Genomic DNA, 24605 nt, shown 5'->3' on the forward strand with positions numbered 1-24605 from the left:
AGTGTACATGTCTGATAGCAGGCGGTGGACGTCTTTTCTAGACAGAAGCCAACGCTCAAACGTAGTATGTTTCCTCCTTGCGTGTGGTCTGACTGACGGTGAAGTTACCCAATGTTGCACTGCTATATAACACCAGTGCTCCAAGTCCGGGAGTCTGAAATCCCGTTGCATTGCAGTGAAATCTATTAAGCCATGCTCGTTGAACATGTCGACCATGCGTTTGCAGTGGCCTCCTGCCATCTGTCATATGCCCAATCATTTAAAGCCTGTGGGAAATCTGGGTTACCCATAATCCGAGTGAGAGGAGAAACCAGAGTGGAGATTTGTTTAGAGCTGCAGGTCTTGTCCCAAGCTGATATTGTGTCTCGGGCAACAGGTGAAATGTATACCCCCGGAGGGCGAAGTTTATGTGGGAGCCACGGTATTTTCCATATGTGTGCACCCGCCACTGCTTGATCCAGGAAACGCTGTTGTTTTTCAGTGAGCGGGCGTTGCCACTCCACCAAGAAGCGCAACTGTGCCGCCTGATAGTATCTGGATAAGTGCCCAGCCCTCCCTTGGCCACCAGGAGGTATGCTCACTCCCTAGAGATTCTGGCAAGTTTACCGCCCCATATAAATGATTAAATAGTAGGCTGTACGTTTTTTGACCATGGAGGTGGAAGGCTGCAAGGGCATGACCTGCAGGAGATATAGGATCTTGGGTAAAAGTCATTTTTACTGCTGCTATGCGTCCCAGCCAGGAGATGGGTCCCCCATGCCAAGATTGAATAAATAAACATATCGTTCTCAAGAGGTCTGAGTAATTATATGATATTGATTTGTCTATTGTTGGCATAATGCATATGCCCAAGTATGGGATCCCTTGCGTAGCTCATGTGAAGGGGAATTCTGACGCAAGCCATTCCTGCTCATTATGTGGGATGGTAACATTTAACGCTTGGGATTTGGTATTATTCACTTTAAAGCCAGAGACTTTCCCAAATGCAGTGAGCTTCTCTAACAATGGGGGCAGAGACTGTTGAGGTTTTTTAATGGTCGGTAGGGCATCATCTGCATATAGAACTACCTTATGGGACTGGCCCCCCATCCAAACCTCTTCAATGAGAGAGTGCCTGCGGATGCGCTCTGCTAGTGGTTCCATGTATAGTGCGAATAGGAGTGGAGAGAGCGGACAACCCTGTCGCGTTCCCCTCAGAATTCGGAAGGAGGGAGATACTAAATTGTTGACTCAGACCAGTTCCACCGGATTATTATAGCTGGCCCAGATCCAGCTCCTAAAATTGGGGCCCAGGCCTAAGGCCTCCAGCACCATCCCCAAAAATGGCCAGTGCACTCGGTCAAATGCCTTTTAGGCATCTATTTACAAAAGCAACATCTGTGTCTGGGATCTATGGGTTTTGTCTATCAAGTGAAAGAGGCGCTTGGTGTTATCCCCGCACGTGTGGCCTGGCACAAACCCAGACTGATCAGGTTCCACTAACCCTCTCTTCCGTCAGCTACGGCTCCAGCTATTGGCCAAGTCTGTGCGCCAATATTCCTGTGAAAATCTTAGCGTCTACGTTAAGTAGCAAAATGGGATGACAGGATGCACAAGACTGAGGATCCTTTCACTGTTTTGGTAAGACTGTTATAATTACAGTGCGCATTGATTCTGCCAGCATTCCTGAATCGCTAAAAGAGTTATATAGCCTGATCAAGATGGGGGACAATAGTGCAGCATATTGTTTGTAAACGGCTGCTGTATACCCATCCTGTCCCGGTGCTTTCTCTGGTTGGAGCCTCTCAATCGCGTCTAAAACTTTGCGTTCAATAATATCTACTTCTAAAGGTGAGGCTATATGTTCTGAGAGTGGTCAGTGGCGTATGTCCAATATACGTTGGGCGTCCTTGTCGGAAAGTCTATCTTCCCCCATACAGGTGAGCATAAAATGCCAAATTCTGCTCCTATGTCCTCCTATGTCCTCGTCCTGTGTTTTAGGTTTCTGGTGCAGGCCTGTCAGACTATGTATGCGGCGGCAGTAGGTTTGGGCTTGCAACCTATGAGCCAGTAGTTTCCCCACCTTATTCCCATCGGCGTGGTACTTCTGTCTTGCGCGGAGTTAGGCATGCTCCGCAGCGTTTACATCGAGGGCTTTCTGTTGCTTCCGAGCAGTGGTCAGCTGTCGCCTAGCGCGGTGGGAACTTGTCCTCCTGTGTGTTATCTCTAAATCCCTCACTGCTGTCTCCAACTCTGCTCGCTTTATCATGCGCTCCCTATTAAATCGCACCGCAAGAGCAATGTATGTTCCACGTACTACTGCCTTGAGAGCATCCCATAGTTTATTTTTGTGTATTTAGTGTAGTTCACCTCCAAGTAATCGGTGATGGCCTTTTCTACTTCCTTGACAGCACCGGTTAGGACAGCAGTTTTGGGTTAAGGCGCCACATGGTGCACCGCAAGTTACAAAAGGGCAGGTGCAGTGTAAGCTAAATGAGAGCATGGTCGGAAATAGAAGCCACATCAATTTCTGCTTCTGTCACCAGCAGTAGCAGTGATGCTGAGAACAGAAAGAACTCTATTCTAGATAAGACTGGTGTGTGGCAGAAAAAAAGGAATAGGACTGTGTAGAGGGGTGTAGCTTCCTCCAGACATCTACTAGGCCTGCGTCAGCTAGCCAGTGAGTTCCCTGTGAAGAGAGTGACCCTGTGAACCCGGTCCGTTGGGGAGAACAGTCCAGGGTTGCGCTGCACACCAGGTTAAAATCGCCCCCTTTCACTATTATTCCATCCGGTGTTGTCAGAATAGTGCCAATGGCTTGCTTTATAAAGGATTCCTGGTGGTCGCTGGGGGCATAGAGACCAAATATAGTGAGTGTAGGTGTGGAAGGATATACGCAATGAGAGCATACGGCCAGTGATTTCAGACGGGGTCTGTTAAACCTGCCCTTGGAAATGCAACTAATATCGCGACCCTCTTTCCCGGAGCAGCTGACCAATATTATCAATCAAATCATTTGGATCGCATTCTACCCCAATCCTTCTTGAGGAGATGGGTTTCCTGTAAAAGGCATATATCATAAGGCGCAGCCCTGAGTTGAGATAACAACGCTATTCTTTAGTAGGCGAGTTCAGTCCCTTTACATTCAAACTAATTATTCGCACCATACCCTGTCAAAACTAGTGGGCGCAGTTCGAGACCCCGCTGTAACAAATAGTGGCTGTGTACCCAACCAGTGTATTGGGGCATGACCGTAATAGCGAACTAGTGTGCATAATAACATATATCAACAATATGACCAGAAAAATAGGATAAACATCTGCACCGAATGGTGCAAAACTTGTAGTTCCATGATAGGGGTCCTTGTCGTCGGCTGCTTGTGCCAATGTTCCACCGTATGTAGTCGGGGGGGGGGGGGGGGTGAGGGGCGGTTGCCTCCGCCGCTGGCTGTATTTGTCAAGTGTAGTTAAAGTGGGATCCAAGGGTGCCCGCCCCGGCACCGGCCTGGCAATTCCAGCTTGGCGACATCTTCTCCCCTGTGCAATGTTCAAGTGGCTGCGGCAAAGTATGATGTGTAGCCATCTCTGCTTCGCTCGTGTTTGCAGCTTAACACCTATTATTTAGTTGTATGTTCTGGGGACTGCTTCTGATCCGCAATTTGTTGAAGTAGGGCTGACCGCTCCCTGAAACTTTCGGATTTGGTAGGTTTGCGCACTTGTGATTCTGACCTGTTCCTGGAGTGCCGCCTGTGACGTGACTCCGCCGAAGTCACCTGGGAACCTGACGATTGAGAGGAGGACTCTTGCTCTATTTCTAGGCCCAAAATGTCTGCTGCTTCAGGTGGAGTGCTGACTGTGTGTGTCTGCCCATTCCAAACTAAGACCAGCCGGAAAGGATGTCCCCATTTGTATTGCACCCCTTTGTCTCGCAGGAAATCCGTGACGGGCTTCATAGAGTGTCTCTGCTGCAGGGTGATAATAGATAACTCCTGGAATAGCTGTACTTTGTTCCCCATCAAAGGAGATATATGATTGGTCACGCGTCTCAGCCATTCTGAGTTCTTTTGGTCTGTAGTCGTGGAAGCATGTTAGAATGTCCTGCGGGGAACCAAGTGCCGAAGAGGGGTGGCCAGCACTATGCGTGCGAACCAATCTCTTCCAGATCCGGGACAATGTGGCGAAACAGCCGCAAGACATAATCCTCCAGGCGCCCAACATCTGCTTGTAACGGAACGCCCTTGATGCGAATGTTAGATCTACGAGATCTATTTTCTAGATCCTCCAAGTAGTAATTGAGATCTGCATTGCAGTCCTTGAGCTCTAAAAGTTCCTTTCGGTATTCCTCCAGCTTTTCTCTAGCATCCCCTGACTGCTCCACTGAGTCCACTCTTTCCTCTAACTCGTTCATATCGTAGCGTGGCTCCTTCACTTCTTTTGACACCTCCGATTTCAAGGCCGCTATGTCATCCCGCAGCGAAGTAAAGAGCGCCTCCATGAATCCGCGCATGACCGGTGCTTCATCAATCACATCTGCTTCTCTGCAGGGTTCGTGGGGCTCAGGGACATTGTGCCTGAGGTCGCCCCGGCCCGCTTAGCAGAGCCCTTATTAAGAAGATCCTTAATAGTGGCGTCCTTCTTGGGCCTAGTAGTCGACATGTTGCTCGTAACTATCTCCCAAAGCTGGTTGGCGACAGCTTGCCCAGTATGGTGCCCTCTTCCGTCAGCTACGGCTCCAGCTATGAGCAATTCTCAATTGCGGTCAGGACAGCCGGTGTCCCAATATTCACAACTGCGCAGGGGACAAGCCTCCGGTGCCTCACAAAGTCATAAACCACACAGAAGCACCCGATGTCCAAAGGACTCCAGTAAGGGACTATAACCCCGCAGCCGCGCAGTGAACGCTGAATTGTGCTCCTCCCTTGCAGTCCGATCTGCCCGGGAATCAGGACAAGCAGCTGGGTGCATTGACTGGCCACCTGTGATCGCAGGGTGTCGGTGAAATCTCCCCTCTCAGCAGAGGGAGGACTTAAGTCCCGGCAGTCTATCAATACAGGCCCTCTCCGTGACGCAGGCAGCAAGCCCCTCCCGGCCTAGAGAGCCCAACGGGCATGCCACGAATCCCAGGACATCCACATACACAAGCACCTTAAATGAGAGTCCTCTCGTACACAGTACTTGAAGGGGAGGAGAGAGAGGGGACCGCAGCACGTTCAGCGAGCTCTCGGCAGGTCCGAGCCCCTCCCCTGCCAAGACCAGAGTGCCCTGCACCCACCGGTGTTTTCCACGTCTCTGCCTTTGCTCCAAGCAGATTCAGCTTCCAGAAAGGCCGGAGGAGCGGAATTCAGCCCCTACAAGCCGCTTTCGAGGATGCTAGCGGCCCAAAGTAGCCCCACCTCTTCTCCTGCACTGCCCAGCCTCTCACACTGCGCCGCCGTGCTCCCCTGCGGCCACGGACACTGCATACGCCACCAATCGCTCCGCGTGGTCCGGACCTGGGCGGTCGCTGGAGCAGTCACCGCTACCCCCGTAGCGTTACCTCCAGCCTTGCACCAGTCGTTCAGTTGACTGAGTCTGGCCAGCCTCGTCCCCAGCTCCGGGACTCCCGGCCAGTTGCTCCACTCAATCAGCCTCAGCCCAGGCCTCTCTCCTCCATCTTGTCTCTTCTCAGGCCGGCTATCGCCCCCCCTTTATTACTGTTTCCTCACACAGGCTCTCCAAGTAGCCGGAGGCTTCCCACGTCTGGCAGAGGGGCAACGGGACGGGCAGACCCCCGGAACCGTCTGTTTAAAATTCGGCGCTGCGGAGCTCTGTAGGAGAGCTACTGCACAGGCGCCATCTTTTTTTTTTTTTTTGTAAATCTTTTTATTAAAACCAATTCGACAACATGGCCTAGTATCACTGAATCATACAATAGGCGGCAGCAAGACAGAAGTTCATAAGCATACTGCACAGCGGCCATCTTGGACACGCCCCCTATCATTCATTTTAAATGATAAAGTTTGCTACTTTCCCTAAGAGTAAGGCTGAAAATGTGTCAACCTCATTAACTGCCAATCACCACCAAGTGTTTTTGAGTGAAACGAAAATAAACACATGAATTAGAAAAGCGCATTTTTATATTTTCCCAGTTAGCTGATGTGGAGTAAAATTATATTGTAAAATACATTGTTTAAATCTACTTAATAAATAACCGTTTTGGGCAATTTTAATATGTATACACATCAAGTAAATGCAAATATGTTGCAATTTTTAGGAAAAAATGGATCCCATTAAGTCAGAGATGGTCTGTGTTATTTTCAGAATATTGATACTTTTAGACCTGAATCTTATTAAAGATTGTGGTCTTGAGTATAAACTGAATTTCCTTTTTCTTCCAGATAACCTTGACTCGGTGCTCTCCAACTATGATATTATTTCCCTATCTGATGTCCAGCAACATTCATTAACAAAGCGGGATCTTCAGACAGATTTGCATATAGAAAGAATGTTAAGTTTTTCAGCTCTAAACAGGTATACAATCTGTTTTATTTACATTTCTTTCACTTGGGTATATTTTGAGCTCCTATTTTGACAGATGTGTTGATCCGCTATTGGTTGTAACATGTGTGTTGCCTAGCTATGAATAATTCTAAACTCCTATCTGTGATATTATATTTTTGTATAGAAGAGAGCAAGACTAAGCCTACCAATTCCAGGAGGCTTGATATGTTTATGGGTACCTAATTGATCAATTATACATACAGTTGTTTGTAACAAATGTGTCTCCACTTGTGGGGCAATTCCTTCACAAAAAGAACAGAGAACAGTTTGTGCATAAGTATAGTGAAATCTTAAACCCAGAGCAATTGAAGGTGTTTAGTTTTGTAAAGGTGTACTAGGTAAAAAAATGTTTTATGATATGAAAGCAGTTTACTGCTTTTCTTTGTTTTAAACACAAAAGTTAAAACGGTGCAAGGCAGATTCGGATTGCATCATCTTTGGCAAAGAAATCCAGAAATAGAAAATGCCCAAGATAATATCCTCATAATGAATGGTGTCTAGCATGAGGTAATCTTACCTTTTTAAAATCATAAACGTTTAGCAATGCTGTGTTTCAAATAAGTATTACTCCGTGAAATGTGAAAATAAACATGTTAAAGTGATATTTATTGTGTATGTATGCCCCTTGTTAAATAAACAGGAAATAGTGTATCTCAATAAATTAAACTATTCCCATTGTGTCATACCTGAGAGCATATGCTCAATTGTACTCTTTATCAAGTCAACCTACTCCTCTGGCCTCTTTCTCATAGATTTATTTGAAGGGCATTAGCTGCCTTCCTTCCATCCCCTTCTGGAAGCAGTCTCCAACCAACAAATTATACCTTCCCTGATTGACATTGAATGGAAGCAAGTGCTAGTGGTTCTCTTTTTGGTAGGGGCATTCTCTGTCATCCCTGGGTAAAGGAAGTAATTGTTGTTTATTTGTGTTTTTTACCTCCCTGTCTTAAGGAACATTATTTTATGCCATAAGATTGTTGTATAGTTCATTATTTCATCCGAGCTTGGATTTCTCTAAAACTTGACCTCCCTAAATACATTATCTCTCAGTTTCAGCTCCTCCAGAAGGCCAATGTTCGCTTTACACTAGGCTTTTCTCGCTGTATCTTAATCTCAGATCATCTGAGGAATCAGGATAGATCCATTTTCAAAGGCCTAAGTTTATGTCAAGACTCTTTCTTGCTGGGGAACTTTACACAAGTTGTGATGTATTCAGTGGGCCTCAATGTATTACAAAAGATGCTAAAATCTCATCATGTTAGTCGTTGAAAAACTAGTTTTCATTCTTCAGGATGCTTAAAACAGGGCTATTTGCCATATTTATTTCTAGCATTGTTTGGAGGTTGGCCTCGATGCCAGGACACCCTTTTTGGTAAACTTTCATTTATTAATTCATTCCCGCTGTCACACAGTTTGGTCGTGCATATCACAGATGGGAAACCACAAATAAAAACACAGAAATGGTCTGACAATCAATTGTTTGCATAATGCGCAGTCTGTCTGGATGCCTGCTTGCTACCTTTAGTCACTACATCCATCTAAATTTCCTCAAAACGCAAAGAAAAATATTTTGTGGCACGTTATAGACCAAGCTAATTAATTCATGGAACATTGAGTGAAACTAGTACAATTCAAAGTTAACAGGATATGGTGATGGCATTTGCTAATTCTGTTTTACTATTTCTTTAATTTCCAATGACTGGTTGGACACTTCAAGGCCCCCTCCGACAGGTTGTATACTCACTTCGCTAGTTTAGAAAGGTGACCAAGTTGCTCAGGAGTTGCAAGGGCAAATAAGTGTAGTGCAGTTGTAAGAAGACAGACTAACAGAGATAAAACATGCCAATAAAGGTAGCGCTGCAACTGCCTTTTGAGCCGTAATTCATAAAACTGTAAGTGTAAATGTGGCCAGTGCCTATGTTGGCAATGGCACTCATAGCCACGTAAATGGTGAACACAAAGTACAGCAGAGTCTGTCTCGCTTTTTAGAACCCTCATTATAACGGAGGTAAGGCAAAATATTGTCCCCCAGAGGGCCAGGTTAAAGATCACCACTATTCCTAAATCTTTTGCACAAAATATGGAGCGACGACAGAGTCTGAGCTGGACCTAAAGAAGATAGGAAAGAAAATAATTTGAGTTCTAGTTGGTCAGTCTTGGGTGATTAAATGTCAAGAATCTCTGGCAAAATCCACATTGAAGTAGGCAGTAGTATGCAAGCAGATTAATCTAGTCTAGCAAGCTAATAAGAACTCCTCTAAAAAGGCTCCAGAATGCTAAATCCATATGGGAAAAGAAAACCAAGATGCGTGTGTATGGGTGTTAAAAACATCACAGAAACCCTTGAGTACAGCATTACTCGGGAAAGCACCAGAGTAATCGGCATGAAATGTTCGTCTTCAGCATCAGTGTAAGAGATGATAACTACAACATTTAGAGCAAGATCTCATTAGAGACAATACTCCAACTAAATGCCATAGGTGTAGTGACGATTAAGATCCTCCGAGGAATTACTATTTCTAAACAGAAATTATGAAATCTCAGATAATACACCACTGTGTATGAAGAGAAATGGTTTGACATAAAGCTAGTGGCTTGAAGAGCAAAAGAAACCTATACTCTTATCCCAATTAATTCAGTTTAAGGTCCCAGCTCAGGTAAGTTGGTGTTGAATATTAAAGACTTAGGTCAGGCATTTCTTTTGAATTATCAACTATTTATCAACCTGGACCATCACTACAGCCTTCCATTACATAGGATGTTTAGGACGTAAGACATTTACCTGTTCCTAAACTCTGTGTAGTCAATATTTCAACATCATTTACTGTGACAAAGATAGAACAAGTAATCAATTCTCTTCCGGCCTGCAAAACGTCAGGTGACAAAGGCTACCCATTAGAAAGATATAAGGCCTTTGTTGTGTACCTTAAAATCATTTTATCCATCTATTTTATAATCTGCTTATTGGCAATAACGTTCTGCAGTCAGTGATCACCCTCGACTTGAAGGAATCCTACTTCCACATACCCATCTACTAGGACACCTGAGATTTGTGGTGAGTGCAAAACATTATCATTATCAGGTCAAAGTGCTTCCTTTCTGGGTTACCTCTGCCCCAAAGGTCTTTACCAAATGTCTGCCTGTGGTGGCAGCTCATCTAAGGAAGAGCAGCATCCACTTGTTTCCTTACCTAGACAACTGGCTGATCAAGAGCGCCACGCACCAATTATACCTAGCACACACCGAAGCCACCATTCAGACCTTGCACTGTCTATGTTTCACCATCAAGCTCACCAAATCCCATATCCTAACCCTTCAAGTACAGTTCCTTTCTGGACCCTCCTAGACTCAGCAGTGGGGAAGGCTTTCCTAAGTCCACCATGAGTGCAAGCCTTTCAAAACTTGCTGTCTCTTTTTCAGCCACATCATCAGTTAACAGTCAGCATTTGATCAGCTTGATGGCATCTTGCATAGCCATAGTTCCTCACGCTAGACTGCACATGCGCCCATTGCAAGAGTGCTAAATGGCACAGTGGTCTCAAGCGTAGGGTCATCTGGAGGATCTAGAATTGGTTTTAGGTCGCAGACATCGCTCTCTGCAGTGATGAAACGCAAACAACCTGTGGCAGGGGCGGCCCTTCTTTGACCTTCACTCACTGGCTGGGGAGTACATCTCAATCACCTCACCGTACAGGGAAAGTGAACATCTGTCCAGCAGTTCCTCCACATCAACCAACTGGGGGTGCTGGCTATACAGCTTGCTCTCCGGGCAATTCATCCTCTCATACAGGACAAGACGGTCCTGATACGCACAGACAACATGACTGCCATGTTTTACTTACAAAAAACAAGGGGATACTCTCTCGCCATAGCTGTCCAGTGTAGCCCAGAGTATATGGTGGTGGGCAATAAATTACAGAGTATATCTGCTCATCCAACACATGCCCTGGGGAACAATGATCTGTTCAACAGGACGCATTAACAAGTCCACGAATGGGAACTCCACCCTTAGGTTGCACTCCCATACTTCCGGCACTAGATGTTCCCACAAATAGACCTGTTCGCCAGAACAGAAAATGTGAAATGCCCGAACTCCGCCGCCAGACTACCACACCCACAGTCCACTAGCAATGCACGATGGATGAACTAGTCGGGGATATTTGCCTACGACTTTTTTTTAATGTCCTACATTGACAGAACAAAATCCTTCCGTATGACAAAGCAGCTTTTTGTGTCCTGCTCCAAGCCACATCAGGAGCATGTCATTTCCAAGGCAGGAATTGATTGTTGGTTGGTTAAATACATACTTACAGACTTGGTATGCAAAAGCTAACCCCACCTATCCTACCCAGACCTCACTCTACTCATAAAAAAGGGGTTGGTATGGCTTTGTTAGGTAGTATACCATTAGCTGACATCTGTAAAGCTCATTGGTCTACCCTTCATACCGTTAACAAACACTTCTGTAGATGTCTTGGCCAGACAACAAGCTGAATTTGGCCAGGCTGTCCTATGTATACTTTTCCAATTTTCCACAACAACCTCAGGCTAAACCACTGCTTAGGGAGGACTGCTTTATAGTCTGTGCACAGCATGTGTATCTTCAACCACACATTCCATGAACCGAAAATGGTACTTACCCTATAAGCATCTGTTTATGGCATGTAGTGTTGTAGGTTCACATGCACCCTCCCTCCTCCCCGGTTGCCTGACGTTATTAGAGATATTCTTTCTTTTTGCTTATCTTTGCTACTTTATTTTGAATGGGCATTTTTGGAGTATTTGTAAGCTCTATCTCCATTCTCACCATCCAACTGGAAAAAACAATCTAGCAATGGAGCCGATGCCCATGCTCAATACCACTAATAGGTGGGATCACTGGGCTCCGTGACTCGAAAAGACTGACTTTGAAGAAAAACAAGTTGTACCATGTCTGAGCCCAACACTAGATGGCAGATGTATCAACAGCATGTGCATCTACACCAGTGCATGCCACAAACAGATGCTTACAGGGTAAGTAACATTTGTACCCAGTGGCTATTGCCACTGGGTAGTTATAGTTAGGATCGTGTTACCATAGGAAATTAATTTTGTTTTGTTTATATCTTTGACACCAATCTTCACAAAACCTTCACCCCCCCCCCCCCCCTCCCAAAAAACAAATTTTTCATCTCTACTCCTTCCCAGAAAGTTTCAGGGTGATCTGTCAAACAGGCCGAGAAACAGGGGGAGTCACACAACACGTTTTCCCCATTCATTTTTCCATAGGAACTTTAGAAGGAGATACTGCCTAAACCACTGAACAGATTTACACCAAATTTGGCAGAAAGCTAGATTTTGGTCCACAAAGAGTGCTTTTTGTGATTTGGTGTAATCCGTTCAGTAGTTTTTGACCAATTAATGCTCCAAAACTTAGTATATATCATGCCGCGGAGCCAGAAGATTTTGGAGAAATGTTATTGCCTGCCACCACATCAACAATCCGCAACCATCTTAGGACTCGAGACTCAATTCAGAGACCCTTAAAAAAACATAACAAAGGGGTGTCGTGGCCTGCAGCCAAGGAAGATGGCTGCACACTAGGAGAGCTGCGCTAGCAGATCGCAGCAAATCACCCAAAATCCGGCATCATCCTACCGGCTCGTGCTGTAGAGGAGAATTGGCGGGCAGCAGTCAGAGTCGTCAGGAACCGACCACGAGAGTCCTGCAGCGGTTGCTTGGTGGTCCGGGCTGTGCATCCTGCAGTGGGGAAATGGCACCCGCCGCCTCGGAGTGCCGTTACTAAGTGAGCGCGACTGGTGGCGAGGACTGGGTTGCTGCGCCGCTGAGGAGTGCTGCGAGCGGCTACCGGCCTGTGTGATTGCGGAGCGTTGATGATCCTTGGCTGCGAGCACCAGGAGCGTAGTACAAGTGTTGGCCGGCCGTTAGTCTGACTGCCCGGGCTGCGATTCCTGCGGGGAGAAAATGGCACCCGTCACCGCGGAGCTCCGCTGATAGTACAGACCGCGATCGGCAGCGGGGCCCAGTGAGCTGTAAGCGGGCGGCGCTGTGCGACTGACGCCGAAGAGTGCCGTTGATGGGGGGGGGGGGCTGAGGCTTGCCCCGAGGAGAGCCCTGTGGGCACGAGACATGGTACCTGGTGGCTGCGGCCCACCGAAGGACTGGTGCTTGGTAGCGTACCTGTGGCCTGGGGCACGGAGAGACAGCGATGAGCCAGGCGCAGCAGGGATAGGAGCGCCGGGTCTGGCCTGGTGGAACTGAGGTCCAACGGTGAGCAGTGTCTGTTGGGACTGTGGACAGATTGGGGCGGATATTGGCAGCAGCGGGGCCTGGAGTGACGGGCCTGGCTGAGGCCTCGGCGCCCTCGGACCCAGTGAGTGTGAGGCCAGTTGTGATCGCACCCAGCCTGGGGTGAGTGGAGCACGGGAGGCGCCCCCCAGTATTGGATCCGTGTTGACTTGGGCCCTACCCTGGTTGGGGGCGCGCCCTGAGAGCGCAGCGGGATTGCGCCTGACGTCTCTGGAGTGTCGCAGAGGGAGCTAGGGCCCATATTGGACTGGACTGGAATTGCGCTGCGGGGCTCAGTGAAGGGCAGCATTGTCACTGGCGGATTGGGACAGAGGAGGAGTTCAACAAGCTGTGTACACCGGGGCGCCAGGGGGCCCCGGCGGCGACTGGGCCGGACGTGCAATCCAGCCTGTGGGAAGTGAGGGTGAGGCCCTAGCCGCAGCCAGGAAAACGCCGCAGGCTGCTCGGACATTACTTGAACTAGGGGCCTGTCGTGAGACCGGGGATTTCCTCCTGACCTGGGAGCCAGACGCGGCCGGGGTGCCGGCCACACAACCAGAGGTTAGAGTGCCCTGTGGGCGGCGGGGGAGTCCAGGCAGCTCGGACGACCGGTGGACCGCCTTGACTGCTCCGGCAGGGCTTCAGTCATGGGACGCAACAGGCTGACAGAGCAGGGCCAAACAAATCAAATCGACAAGTACACTGTCGCAATGGGCAGAGAGGAGGCCCACCATGGAGCGAGCCAGCAAAGCGGGGCGGAGGATGACGGGCCTGACCCCTCGCTTAGAGACATCATGATGGCCATAAAGGACATGCGGGTCACTATGGAACCCAAGTTGGACCTAGTCACGGAGGAGGTCAACTTGCTCCGCGCAGACTTCAGAAAGATGTCAGACAAAGTGGTGGAGGCGAAGAGCGGCATTGGAAGCCTACAGACCAAAATGAAGAGGCTTGAGGAGCAGGTCGCCTCACTTAACAAAAATCTAATGAACATTGTGGCACGTCTGGAAGATCAAGAAGGTCGGGCACGACGCAATAATATCTGCATCGTGGGGGTCCCGGAGGGTTTGGAGGGCCCGTCCGCACACTGCTTCGTGGAGGACCTGATCCTTAAACACCTGATGCCGAAACGTCTCTCTAACTTCTTCTTGGTGGAAAGGGCCCACCGTGCGTTGGGAGGAGGCCCAAGCCTGGGGCCCCAGCGCTCCATTATTGCCCGGATCCTGAACTATAGGGATCGAGACGCCATCCGTTTCTTCCCGGACTTCACGTTGCATGTTCAGCGGCTGCGCAGATCCTTCGAGGGGGTCAAGAGAGCCCTTCGAGACCAAGGAGTGAAATATATGATGTTGTACCCGGCGCAACTTAAAATCCTGGACGGCGAGAAGGCACGCCGCCACGGGTAACCCGAGAGAGCGAGCAGACTGCAATAAAATGACTATTGTAGTGAAAGGTTGCATGGGGTGCTTGCTCAGTGAAGAGTGAGGGGGTGCCGCTCGTAGCTGTGAACTTTGAGCCCTTGTTGTTGTGAGCCTCTTCGCTGTGGGATTGCGGGACTGCGAGGACCAGCAGCGCAAATTTCACTAACAGCTGCGGTCTCTTCCCGGACACTCCCCTTTTTGCCTGCCTCCTTCAAAACAGCTCGCGGCCCCCGTTTTGTGGGAGCCGCTCGTAGCTGTGAACTTTGAGCCCTTGGTGTTGTGAGCCTCTTCGCTGTGGGATTGCGGGACTGCGAGGACCAGCAGTGCAAATTTCACCAATAGCTGCGGCCTCTTCCCGGACACTCCCCTTTCTGCCTGCATTACCTATTTATATTTAGTCTCTTTACGCGTCGCGGAACGTGCGCGGGCGAGCGCCGGACGAAGCCCGGGCCAAGGGCGGGCCCGTTTAAGCCCGTTAAAGACCGAATAAGGCCGGGCCGGGCCCCCCTTCTAACTCCTGCTACTGTGTGAATTCCATATATATTTATCTATCTTTTTAAATTATTGTTTGTGTATACGTATATTATTATTATGATGACCACACGAGCAAGCAGGAGTAAAACGGCCATGGAAGCAGCCAACATAATAGGTCCATTAGATAATTTTATTGTAAGGGCAAATTCAGTCATTGATCAAGGGATTGCCCTTATGGAACGTAGAGTGTCCCAAGATTTAGCATTGGCAAAACGATCATCATTGGGGCATTTTGCGACTGCTAAAACCCCAGACCAGCATAATAAAGAAGTAGGCCCCATAGCAGTCCACGCAGATGTGCATAGTTTCCCAAATACGGTAGACTTGTCAGCGTCAGAACTCATATCCGCTTCACAATTAGAAAGGAACCCGGACTTAGAGTTAAATCCATTACTAGAGGATATACCTACCAGGCAGTCGAGGGGAACGAGAGAGGGCGCTATATCGAAAATATTAAAGAAATCACAGAAAACTATATCGCCCGTGGATAAGGGGCAATGCGAGCTACCCAAAAGGTATGGGGAGGGACTAGAACAACAAAGAAAGAGCGGGTGTGCCTCTATGCACATAGATGCGAATAATGTGGTCTTGGATTCAGGAAGCGTAGAGGCCTCGGTTTGCTTGATTGGAAACAGTAAGGATGATGAGGTTGATAGCCAATTTTTTGAAAAAATGAGGGAGCTTTATAAAATGCATTTCTCTCCGATAGAAATCAGACTAAAGTGCATAGAAAAGCAGCTAACTGAATTGACTGCCATTTCTAAGACTCCTGTTAATCCTGGGGTACTGAAGGCAGGGGGCAGGAAGTTAAGTCATAATAACAACAAGCATTTGCAATGCAATAGGTCTCGCATTTACGCGAGTTTGAGCTATTGACATTGCAAATGACAATGCCTTTTATTTTTAAAACATAAATAAAAGGCAGTGTCATTTACAATGCCAATAGCTTAAACTCGCGTAAATTCGAGACCTATTGCATTGCAAATGCTTGTTATTAAAGGGGGGGGGGGGGCTGAAAGTCTCCCGCTCCAAATCTCTTTTCACATTTTTTCTCCTCTAAACTTTCCCTTTGCATTTAATGAAAAGCAGATGTGAGCTGGGAGCAGAGAAGGGGCAGGGGTAGGGGGTGTCCCCTTCTTAGCGGGGCGGCCACTGACTGCCAGGGGTGCACACATGCACACTCCAGTGATACAGTGACATTGGGTACAGGCAGTGAATATTCAACATCTGCGTTGCTGCTGGCGAACTAAAGCGAAAATATAATCATACAGATCGGGAAAGAAAAGAAGAGCGGACCCCGCTCTGCAGCTGGGTTGTTAGATTGTGCAGAAAGTCTGGTGGAGTGACGGGGCGGATAAGATGAAATGGGGGACTTTTGGGGGTCTCGAAGAGGGACTGGCGGGGAACGCTTTGGTGACACAGGCTTGTTACAAAGCCTCTCTTCCAGAACAGATTAATTCCCCTCATAACTTGTACACACCATTTAACCTCTTCTCGAGGACACCGTATATTCAGTCCAGCTGTGGAAGTACTAGATCGCGCCGTTAATGTGTCTGTCAGTGAAAACGAAAAAAACAGCCTTTTAACCCAATCCCGCGCCACCCTCAGAAACCATGAACAAATCATGTCCATTTCTCGGTGGAGTCTGGCTACGTTTTAAGCCTAGCTGTGACGTCATTCACTAGATGCCTTGAATAAACTGTGTCTCTTGTGGCAAAAATGAACAAGCTGCAGTCTAATCATTTAGGAGGCGTGGGGGTTGTTTAAACTGCATAGGCCACTCTAAGGGCAGTCTGGGATCCCCTTCGTGGAGGGCCGCCTTTCATGTTGAAGAGCAGAGGGCATACTCCAGCCTGAAAGGGTCGGGGAGAGCTGCTGATCTAACGGAAACGGCCCTAGGAGGGAGGATTAAACGGAAGCGGAGCCACGGCCGCTCGTAACTGACCAAAGTAAATAAAAATAAAAAAAACGCCACCCGCAGCCATGCTAACATCTAGTAGCAATATAAGAGAACATATGCCCACATTTTACAAATTAGAACCAACCGGATTACAGAATAGAATATCAAATGTATTTACCTAAAACTATCCGCCCAGCCATGCCCCCTGCCAGAGGGGTTATCACAGGCGCAGCCTCTCAGAGCGCCGACATTTTACACATATCTGTAGTCGACGGGAACACTGTCGGGCCACGCACATCCTCCCGCCAAGGTCCGCGATGATGGGGGCTACTGCCGGCTGCCGTGAGGCACCAGGGGATATAGCAGGCACCGGTTAAATAGATAAGCTGTCTCTGGGCGGCCGGTGACTCAGCCATGCGGTAGGTAGCCGGTGCCAGCCCTAACACCAGGGCCTCATGCCGCCTTGTTTATTTTGTGCAGTCTAATCATTTAGGAGGCGTGGGGGTTGTTTAAACTGCATAGGCCCCTCTAAGGGCAGTTTGGGATCCCCTTCGTGGAGAACCGCCTTTCATGTTGAAGAGCAGAGGGCATACACCAGCCGGAAAGGGGTGGGGAGAGCTGTTGATCTAAATGAAACGGCCCTAGGAGGGAGGAGAAAACGGAAGCGGAGCCACAGCCGCTCGTGACTGAGCAAAGTAAAAATAAAAAAAAAACGCCACCTGCAGCCACTAAAGTAAATAAATAAACGGAGCACGGTGTCCCTAAAGTGGGCGCCGCGCTCCGATGTAAAAGTAAACAAGCATTCGGCCGCGCGGCCGAAAACGAAAGTAATAGCGATCGTGATCAAAGCGAAAGTGATCGCGATCGCTTGGACGGGAGCGCTGTGTGGCAAGCACGCGAGTGGTGCGCGCGCAGCAGTGATTGGCGGCTGCGCGTGTGCACGTTCACGTGCACTGTAGCTTTAGGCCACGGCAGCACTTTGAAAAGCCCAGTTATAAAATGTCTCTTCGAGCCTTTGGCTCGCGAGACCTAATAAACCAGTGGGCTTGCCAGTAAAAAAAACATCTGCTCCAGCTGCAAACGCAAAATCGATGAATCCTATAATTTCTGAGAAAAAAACGGTAGACAATCTTAATACCCCCATTGTGAAGCCCAGCCAGGAGGTCAATACATCCAAGCTACTGGATTGGACCCCAATGGGGACTGTAATTGGGGACCCTCATTGGGGAAATTAGCTATTAACCTGCCCCCTGAAGTAAGCCCTTTTGTGGTGGTGTTGACTGGGGTCCCAGAGTTGAGTCATCTCACCGAGGAGCCTAGTTGGTCATTAAAAAATAAGGTACAACATTGGCTTAATATTAACCGACCACTACCCCCCCATTGGTCGTGTAAGATCTTAATGGTGCGTAGGGTGCCCTGGGTGGGGCATGGGAGGAAAATAATCCAGGGTGACTGTGTTTTGGTCAATTTTGAGGACCCGCGTACGGTCAATCACATATGCTCATGGGATATGCAGGGCATAAATGAAGGCATTGAAACAAAGCGACTTTCTTTCTTTTATCCTCCCAGGAGTCGTTTTGTTCCAGTTTATGATAGGAACTGGTGTAGAGTAGGCCACCAAGAGAGGGGAGCAGATTGGAGGGAGTGGGGAAGGCAAACGACCAGGGATGTAACATCTCGGGATAACTGGAGAGGAATACCGACTGCTAATAGGTATAGTTGCCTGGAGATGGTTGATTGACTGCCTCTGATTATTGGGCTTATGCATGATTGTCGTGAGGGGCCTAGTAAGCCAAATAGAAGAGCCAATCATTTGGCGTATAATATCTTAAAAGCTAAACTGAAGAGCAGGGATAAAGATGTAGTTGTGGCCGGCACCATTTCGTGTCCATCGGTAAAGTGGCCAGATAGACAAGAGCCCGCAGTGCTTAAGTATACTGGTGGTGGTGAAGAAAGAGAGCCAGCTCGTCAACGACCCCTAAATATTGCAGTGGGGGATGTTGGAGAACATGTTGTACCTATATCTATAGAAATAGGTAACTGTACTGGCACTGCCTTAGACCCAGAGATCTTAGTAGACGACCAAAGGGGGAAGCTGGCCCTTCTATCTTGGAACATAGCGGGCCTGTCAAACAAGGTAAAGGATCCCATTTTTCGAGCATTCATTGACAATTATGATGCAATTTGTCTTCAGGAGTGCTGGGAACAGGTCGAAATACATCTAGCTGGGTACCGCACGTATTTTTCTACAGCATTGCAGACTAGGAGGGGCAGATGCTCCGGTGGGCTCAGCACATACATTTCTAATGCTGCCAATCTGACCATTAAGCACCAGACCACCGGGGGGCATAATTACTATCAGGTACTCTTCTTTAAAGTGGGAGGAAATCAGCATATTACCCTTGTAAACTTGTACAACAATATACCAAAGGATGACCAAAAAAGAGTTTTGGAAGACTTAAACAACTCTTTACGATATGGGACAGGTCCCGCGCATAATGATAGGTGCATCATAATGACGGGTGATTTCAATTGCCATCTATGTCCCCATAGTAACTTGGGTATATGTGGAATGGTTAATCTTATGGGTGACCCCTGCACACACTTTGAGCATTCTATGCTGGGAGATTTGTTTAATAATTTAATTTATGACTGGAACCTGGGTTTTGCAAATTAATTATGTAGCCCCCAGGTTAAATTCCAACCCACCTTTAATGGGCGGGGTCTGCGGTCTGTCATAGATTATACATTGGTTCCTATAAGCTATCATCATAGTGTCCTGTCGTTTAAAACAGAGGACATTGCACTGAGCGATCATTTCCCGATCAGTTCAACCTTCGATACTGGGGTGAGCAGTAGACTAGTATCTAATGTAGTTGAAAATTTATATTGCCATGCTATATCGCTGACGAGAACTAATGGCTACGCAATAAAATGGAGTAAGGTTGACCCCACAAATTTTTTGCAGACCCTAGTAGCGGGCCAGTATAGTAACTTCATGTTGTGCCTTGAGGAAACCCCTGACCCAACTGCGGTCATTGTAGCTTTTCAGAATATTACAGTACAAATTGGTAATAAACTGACAGGAACATTACGGGAAGGGGAGAGACATAAGGCGGAGGGCTGGTTTAATTCGGAGTGCAGTAAAGCACACACTTATTTAAAGCAGACATTTAAAAAAAGTACCTAAAAATCAGCAAGATATTAGATCTGCTAGAACAGCTTATAAAACTACACTACATAAACGGAGATCGGAGTTGAATGAGGCTGCGTGGGGTGCTCTAGTAAAGGCGTGCTCTTTGAGAGATAATATTGCCTTCTGGAGAGCAGTAAACGCTCCCTTTTTGTCGAAAGGAAATCTGACCTGGTAGACATTGCTATAGAGGAGTCTGTATGGGTCAATCACTTCACTGAGTTATACAAGAAAGACGATTTGGTTAGTCCAGAAAGCATTTGCCATAGCCAGTTGACTGTCATTGAGCCTGTCCCTTCTGTCTCGTTTCCTTTGGGGATCTTTTTCTCCATCTCAGAGGTGGAATTAGGATTAGCAGAAAGCTCTAACAACAAAGCTCCAGGACCCGATGGAATTCCCATAGACATTTATAAGGATAATATTTCCTTATGGGTCCCGCTATGGGTCTCGCTCCTGACGAACGTGCTTAATAGTTATAATAATAAAGGATTTCCATCTACGTGGCAGGAAGCGATAGTAGTGCCTATTTTTAAAAAGGGAGATCGAAATGACCCCAAATGCTATAGGCCCATTTCACTACTTGACTCCTTGATGAAAGTAGCAGGTAGAATTATAGTAAATAGACTGCAAATATGGGCCAAGGATGGAGGTGTTCTCTCTAAGTTCCAGTATGGCTTTAAGTCAGGATTGGGTACTGTTGAACAAGGACTTAATCTGGCTATGATAACTCGTAAATATGTGGTGGCAAAAAAGGGCAATTTATTTATGACATTTGTAGATCTTAGCTCAGCTTTCGATTGCTTGAGTCATGAGGTTATGTGGGACACTTTAACAGGCCTCGGCATTGACTCAAATATTCTTAATTTCATTAAAGAGCTGTACAGAGGGGCAGGGGCAAAGGTGCGTTTTGGTAAGAAAGGCGAATGTACTGTGGTAAATAATTTAATTACCGGGACTTAATTTGATACAGAAACATAATAAAAATAGCTCAATAAATAAGAGGCAGAATCCGTGGTATTAGAGGTTCGGAATGGGCTTTATTCCAATGGACGATTCGAATCGGTTGCTCCAAGTTCCATCACCACGAAGGTTCAGGAAGTGAAGTACCTACATTATTGATAATTAATCACTTTTATACAATAGGCATTACAGTGAAGCAAATGCAAGAGGCGTAACAATTGATAGCAAAGATAACATTTCACATGCGTAGCTGAAGGAGGCGTAATTGGGAGTAACAAGGAAACGTCATTGGTTGTGATGTCACATATGGGTGGACCTATGAAATAATTTCGCAATGTCAGCAGAAATACTTGGCAGAAATGCGCGCACAGCAGCATGACGTATGATTGACGTGCAACTAGGGGGTGAAGGGGACTTGACATTTAGCTCTACATGTGGCGACAGATGTCTGGAGGGTCAAGTCAACCTAATCCCAAATCATATCTAACATCCTATGTTTAAAGAACTATGTTATCCAAAAGAGAGGTCTCTTAGAGTAGAATCTTATTCTATACTGACTATACTGACTGTTAGTGCGTGTACAAGCGTCTAAGTGTCTACACTAGATGCGAGGGCAGGAATCTTCCATAGTAACAGGGCTATGAATTACTTGCATAAAGACAGAGAAACCGGGCCTTTGCTTGGTAGCTGGAAGAATGTTTACTTAAACTACTAGACAGGAATGCATTGGGCAGGGAGCGGAGCAGATAATTTCGAAGGTGAAATACAGTTTCTTGGCAGGCAACAGGCTGATGTCAGGCATCGTGAGCCGCGCAGGGAATGAGACAAAGTTCATGGTCACAGATGCAGGCTCAGACTGGAGCTTCAGAGGCAGAAAGCAAGAAAAGCTTGATGACAGAATCAGGGCCTACTTGCCTGAACTGTAAAATGGCATAAGTGAACCATATAAAGCCGGTGGCCTTTCATACTTAGGAATGGAATATCCAGTCTATTCATGGCGGATCTGAAAGAGGACATGTTAACGGTGGACGCACATGTATTTGCGTCTTCATAACTGGAACTGGAGGGAACATACATGTACTTGTGATTCATACATGAAACCGTTGGGGTCCAAGATAGGGGACATAACTGATCAGAAAAATCCATATTTCCACATTCCCTCCTTGTCCCCTACTTGCCCATCAAGAGATATCAATCTTCATCAATCCATTGATCTGTTCATATAGCATCATTTGTTCTTCTTTTTTCTTCTGGGACGAATGAAATCTTGGTGATGGAATACACGATGTGGCACACAGACCACAAATCGCTGGTCCACATTGTAGGCATAGACAGCAACTGAATAATATGAGAAAGCCAATACCTAGGAAGGATAGGACCTTCCATCCAAAGGTAGATAATACACTCCAAAACCAACCGGACCAAGTCCAGGTGCCTGGATTCTGGTGTATCTGGCTTACAATCTTATGAAGGCGGGTTATGGCTTTATATACAGACGGCGAATTTTCTGGTATGAAAATGCAACAACTTGATCCGATGACCCTACAAGCTCCGCCCCTATCGGCCAGGATGACGTCAAGGACAAGACGATTTTGAAGCACAACAATCCGCATAGCAGACTGCTCTTCTGTTAAATTGCCTAAGGCGGAAATAGTTTCGTTCACTACTGCTTCAAGGGTTCTAGTTAATCTACGTATCAACTTACTATTAGTAACGGTACCTATATAGGGAAAGAGACCTTTATTGAAATCTGTGTATTTTTCCCATGCTGTTTCAGTGTAATCGACTATTGGGAGATCTCTCCTTTCTCTATTGTGTACTAAATGAGTATTTCTGTGATAATCAGGAGGAGCTAGGAAAACAGGTGGCAAAAGGAATCCAATGTAGCAGGTACCATCCCAATCTAGAGGCAAACGTACATATACCGTCTGACCACATATGAAATAGGAATGGCGGGAAGCTCTAAATGTAGACTTGCCCTGATCACTAAATTCTATTACAGTGGTGCATCTACTATGGCCCATATGTATGGAACCATTCTTTCTTACACATAATTCACCTTTTACTGGAAATACTGACATGGCGGATAAAATTGGAGTAGCTTCGGATTCGACATTTAGGATCATAAGATTAAGCGTAAAATTACCTAATCCATATACTTCATTTTCTAGATCAGTTCCTGTTCTCTTGGGAAGTCCCTCCTTGGACAGCGAGTGTCCAAGATAAACAACTCGCTGGACACAGAATTGCAGCTTAGAAGGGGACACCTTGTGCCCTTTTTCGGCTAGAAATTGTAAAACTGTCAGTGATGCTTTCTCACATTCAGGTTCGCTTCTAGCGGTGATCAGCAGATCATCGACATATTGAAGCAGGGCAGTGTTTACTGGCATGTGGATACTGTTGAGTTCTCGTTTCAGTGCTTGGCTATAGATGCTGGGGCTTTCTGTAAATCCTTGAGGTGCGCGTGTGAATTTAAAGCTTCGTCCATTTAAACTAAATCCGAACAAGTATTGGCTTTCCGGATCTATAGGGACGCTGAAAAAGGCATTCTTGAGATCAATTACAGTAAAGAATGTTGCTTCGGAATCAATAGCTGTCAGTAATGACGAGATATCTGGGACCACAGGGAATTGTGGCACAATGCATTTGTTCAATTCGCGCAGATCAATAACCAATCGATATACTGGCGGGGCCTTTGGATCTGTTCGTTTAAGAATCGGAATTATCGGGGAATTACATACATTGGAGTCTGTTTCCACAACCACTCCTTGGGCAATGAGCTCGTCAATGATTTGTAGTAAAGCCACTACAGCATCTGGTGGTAACTTGTATTGTCGCATTCGTGGTAGTACCACTCCTGCCTTTAATGTAACTCGATATGGTGTAATATTCATGCAACCCACATCAGTAGGGCCTTGTGCCCATAAATGTGTAGGTAAAGTCTGCAGTCGAGGATCCATGTCTCGAGACACATAGTGACCTTTGAAATCACGTAAAAACAATCTTACTCCTTCCGGAGAACAACATATTATAGCTCCTAGAGCTTTCAGTGTTTTTATACCTAACAAGTTTTCTGGACATGATTTAGTAAGCAATAAATCTGTAGTTCTGGTCAAGGGTCCTATCGTAAGTGGAAGAGGCTGTGATACTTCATTAACAATAGGTTTTCCTGAAAAACCAAGGGAAATATTCTGTGAGCCTGAGAGGGGTGCCCCTGGTACTTCACTGTGTTTTATTGTTGTTCGACTTGCCCCTGTATCAAGTAAAAATTTTCTATCTTGGCCTAATAATTCACTATGTACATAAGGTCCTTCTTGGTCTACAGGGACCTCGATAAGGGGTAAGTCAACTTCCCTCTCTAGGCTGGTTCATGCGTATCGTTGATAATCAGGATAATCATACTGTGCGGTCTGGTACAGCTGTCGTGTCGTGGTTTGTGTGGCAGCAACCGGCAGCGCTGGTGCAGCTGGCACAAACTGTATAGACTGTTGTGGAGCTGGCATGGACTGTGCATGCTGTGGTGCTCCTTGTTCATTCTGATCCTGTCTAGGTGGCCGTGGTCTTTCTTGTGTTTTACCTGTGGCGATATTACGCTTCAGGACTGGGCAATCGTGTATGTAATGTCCTGGCTGTTTACAATAGTTGCATGTCCCTTTTACAGGTCCTGCTGAATCACCGGAATGTGTCGTACCCTTTTTATGTCCTTCAGCTGGAACTGTCTGAGAGACTAGCATTTTCATTTTCGTGTCTTTCATGCGTTTCTGTTCATGTTCTTGTTCCTCTCTAATTCT

At 46.8% G+C, this 24605-nt stretch overlaps 1 protein-coding gene across 1 annotated transcript in view; it reads left to right on the plus strand.

The window, feature by feature from the left end:
* ADAM17 (ADAM metallopeptidase domain 17) overlaps positions 1 to 24605 on the plus strand; it is a 597876-nt gene that overhangs the window by 41678 nt on the left and 531593 nt on the right. The window contains exon 2 of the mRNA XM_085610726.1: positions 6356 to 6488. Within this exon, the coding sequence (XP_085466852.1) occupies positions 6356 to 6488 (133 nt within the window). The remainder of the gene's footprint in view (positions 1 to 6355; positions 6489 to 24605) is intronic.

Source organism: Triturus cristatus, chromosome 6 (genome assembly GCF_964204655.1).
Source record: "Triturus cristatus chromosome 6, aTriCri1.1, whole genome shotgun sequence".
Lineage (NCBI taxonomy): Eukaryota > Metazoa > Chordata > Amphibia > Caudata > Salamandridae > Triturus > Triturus cristatus.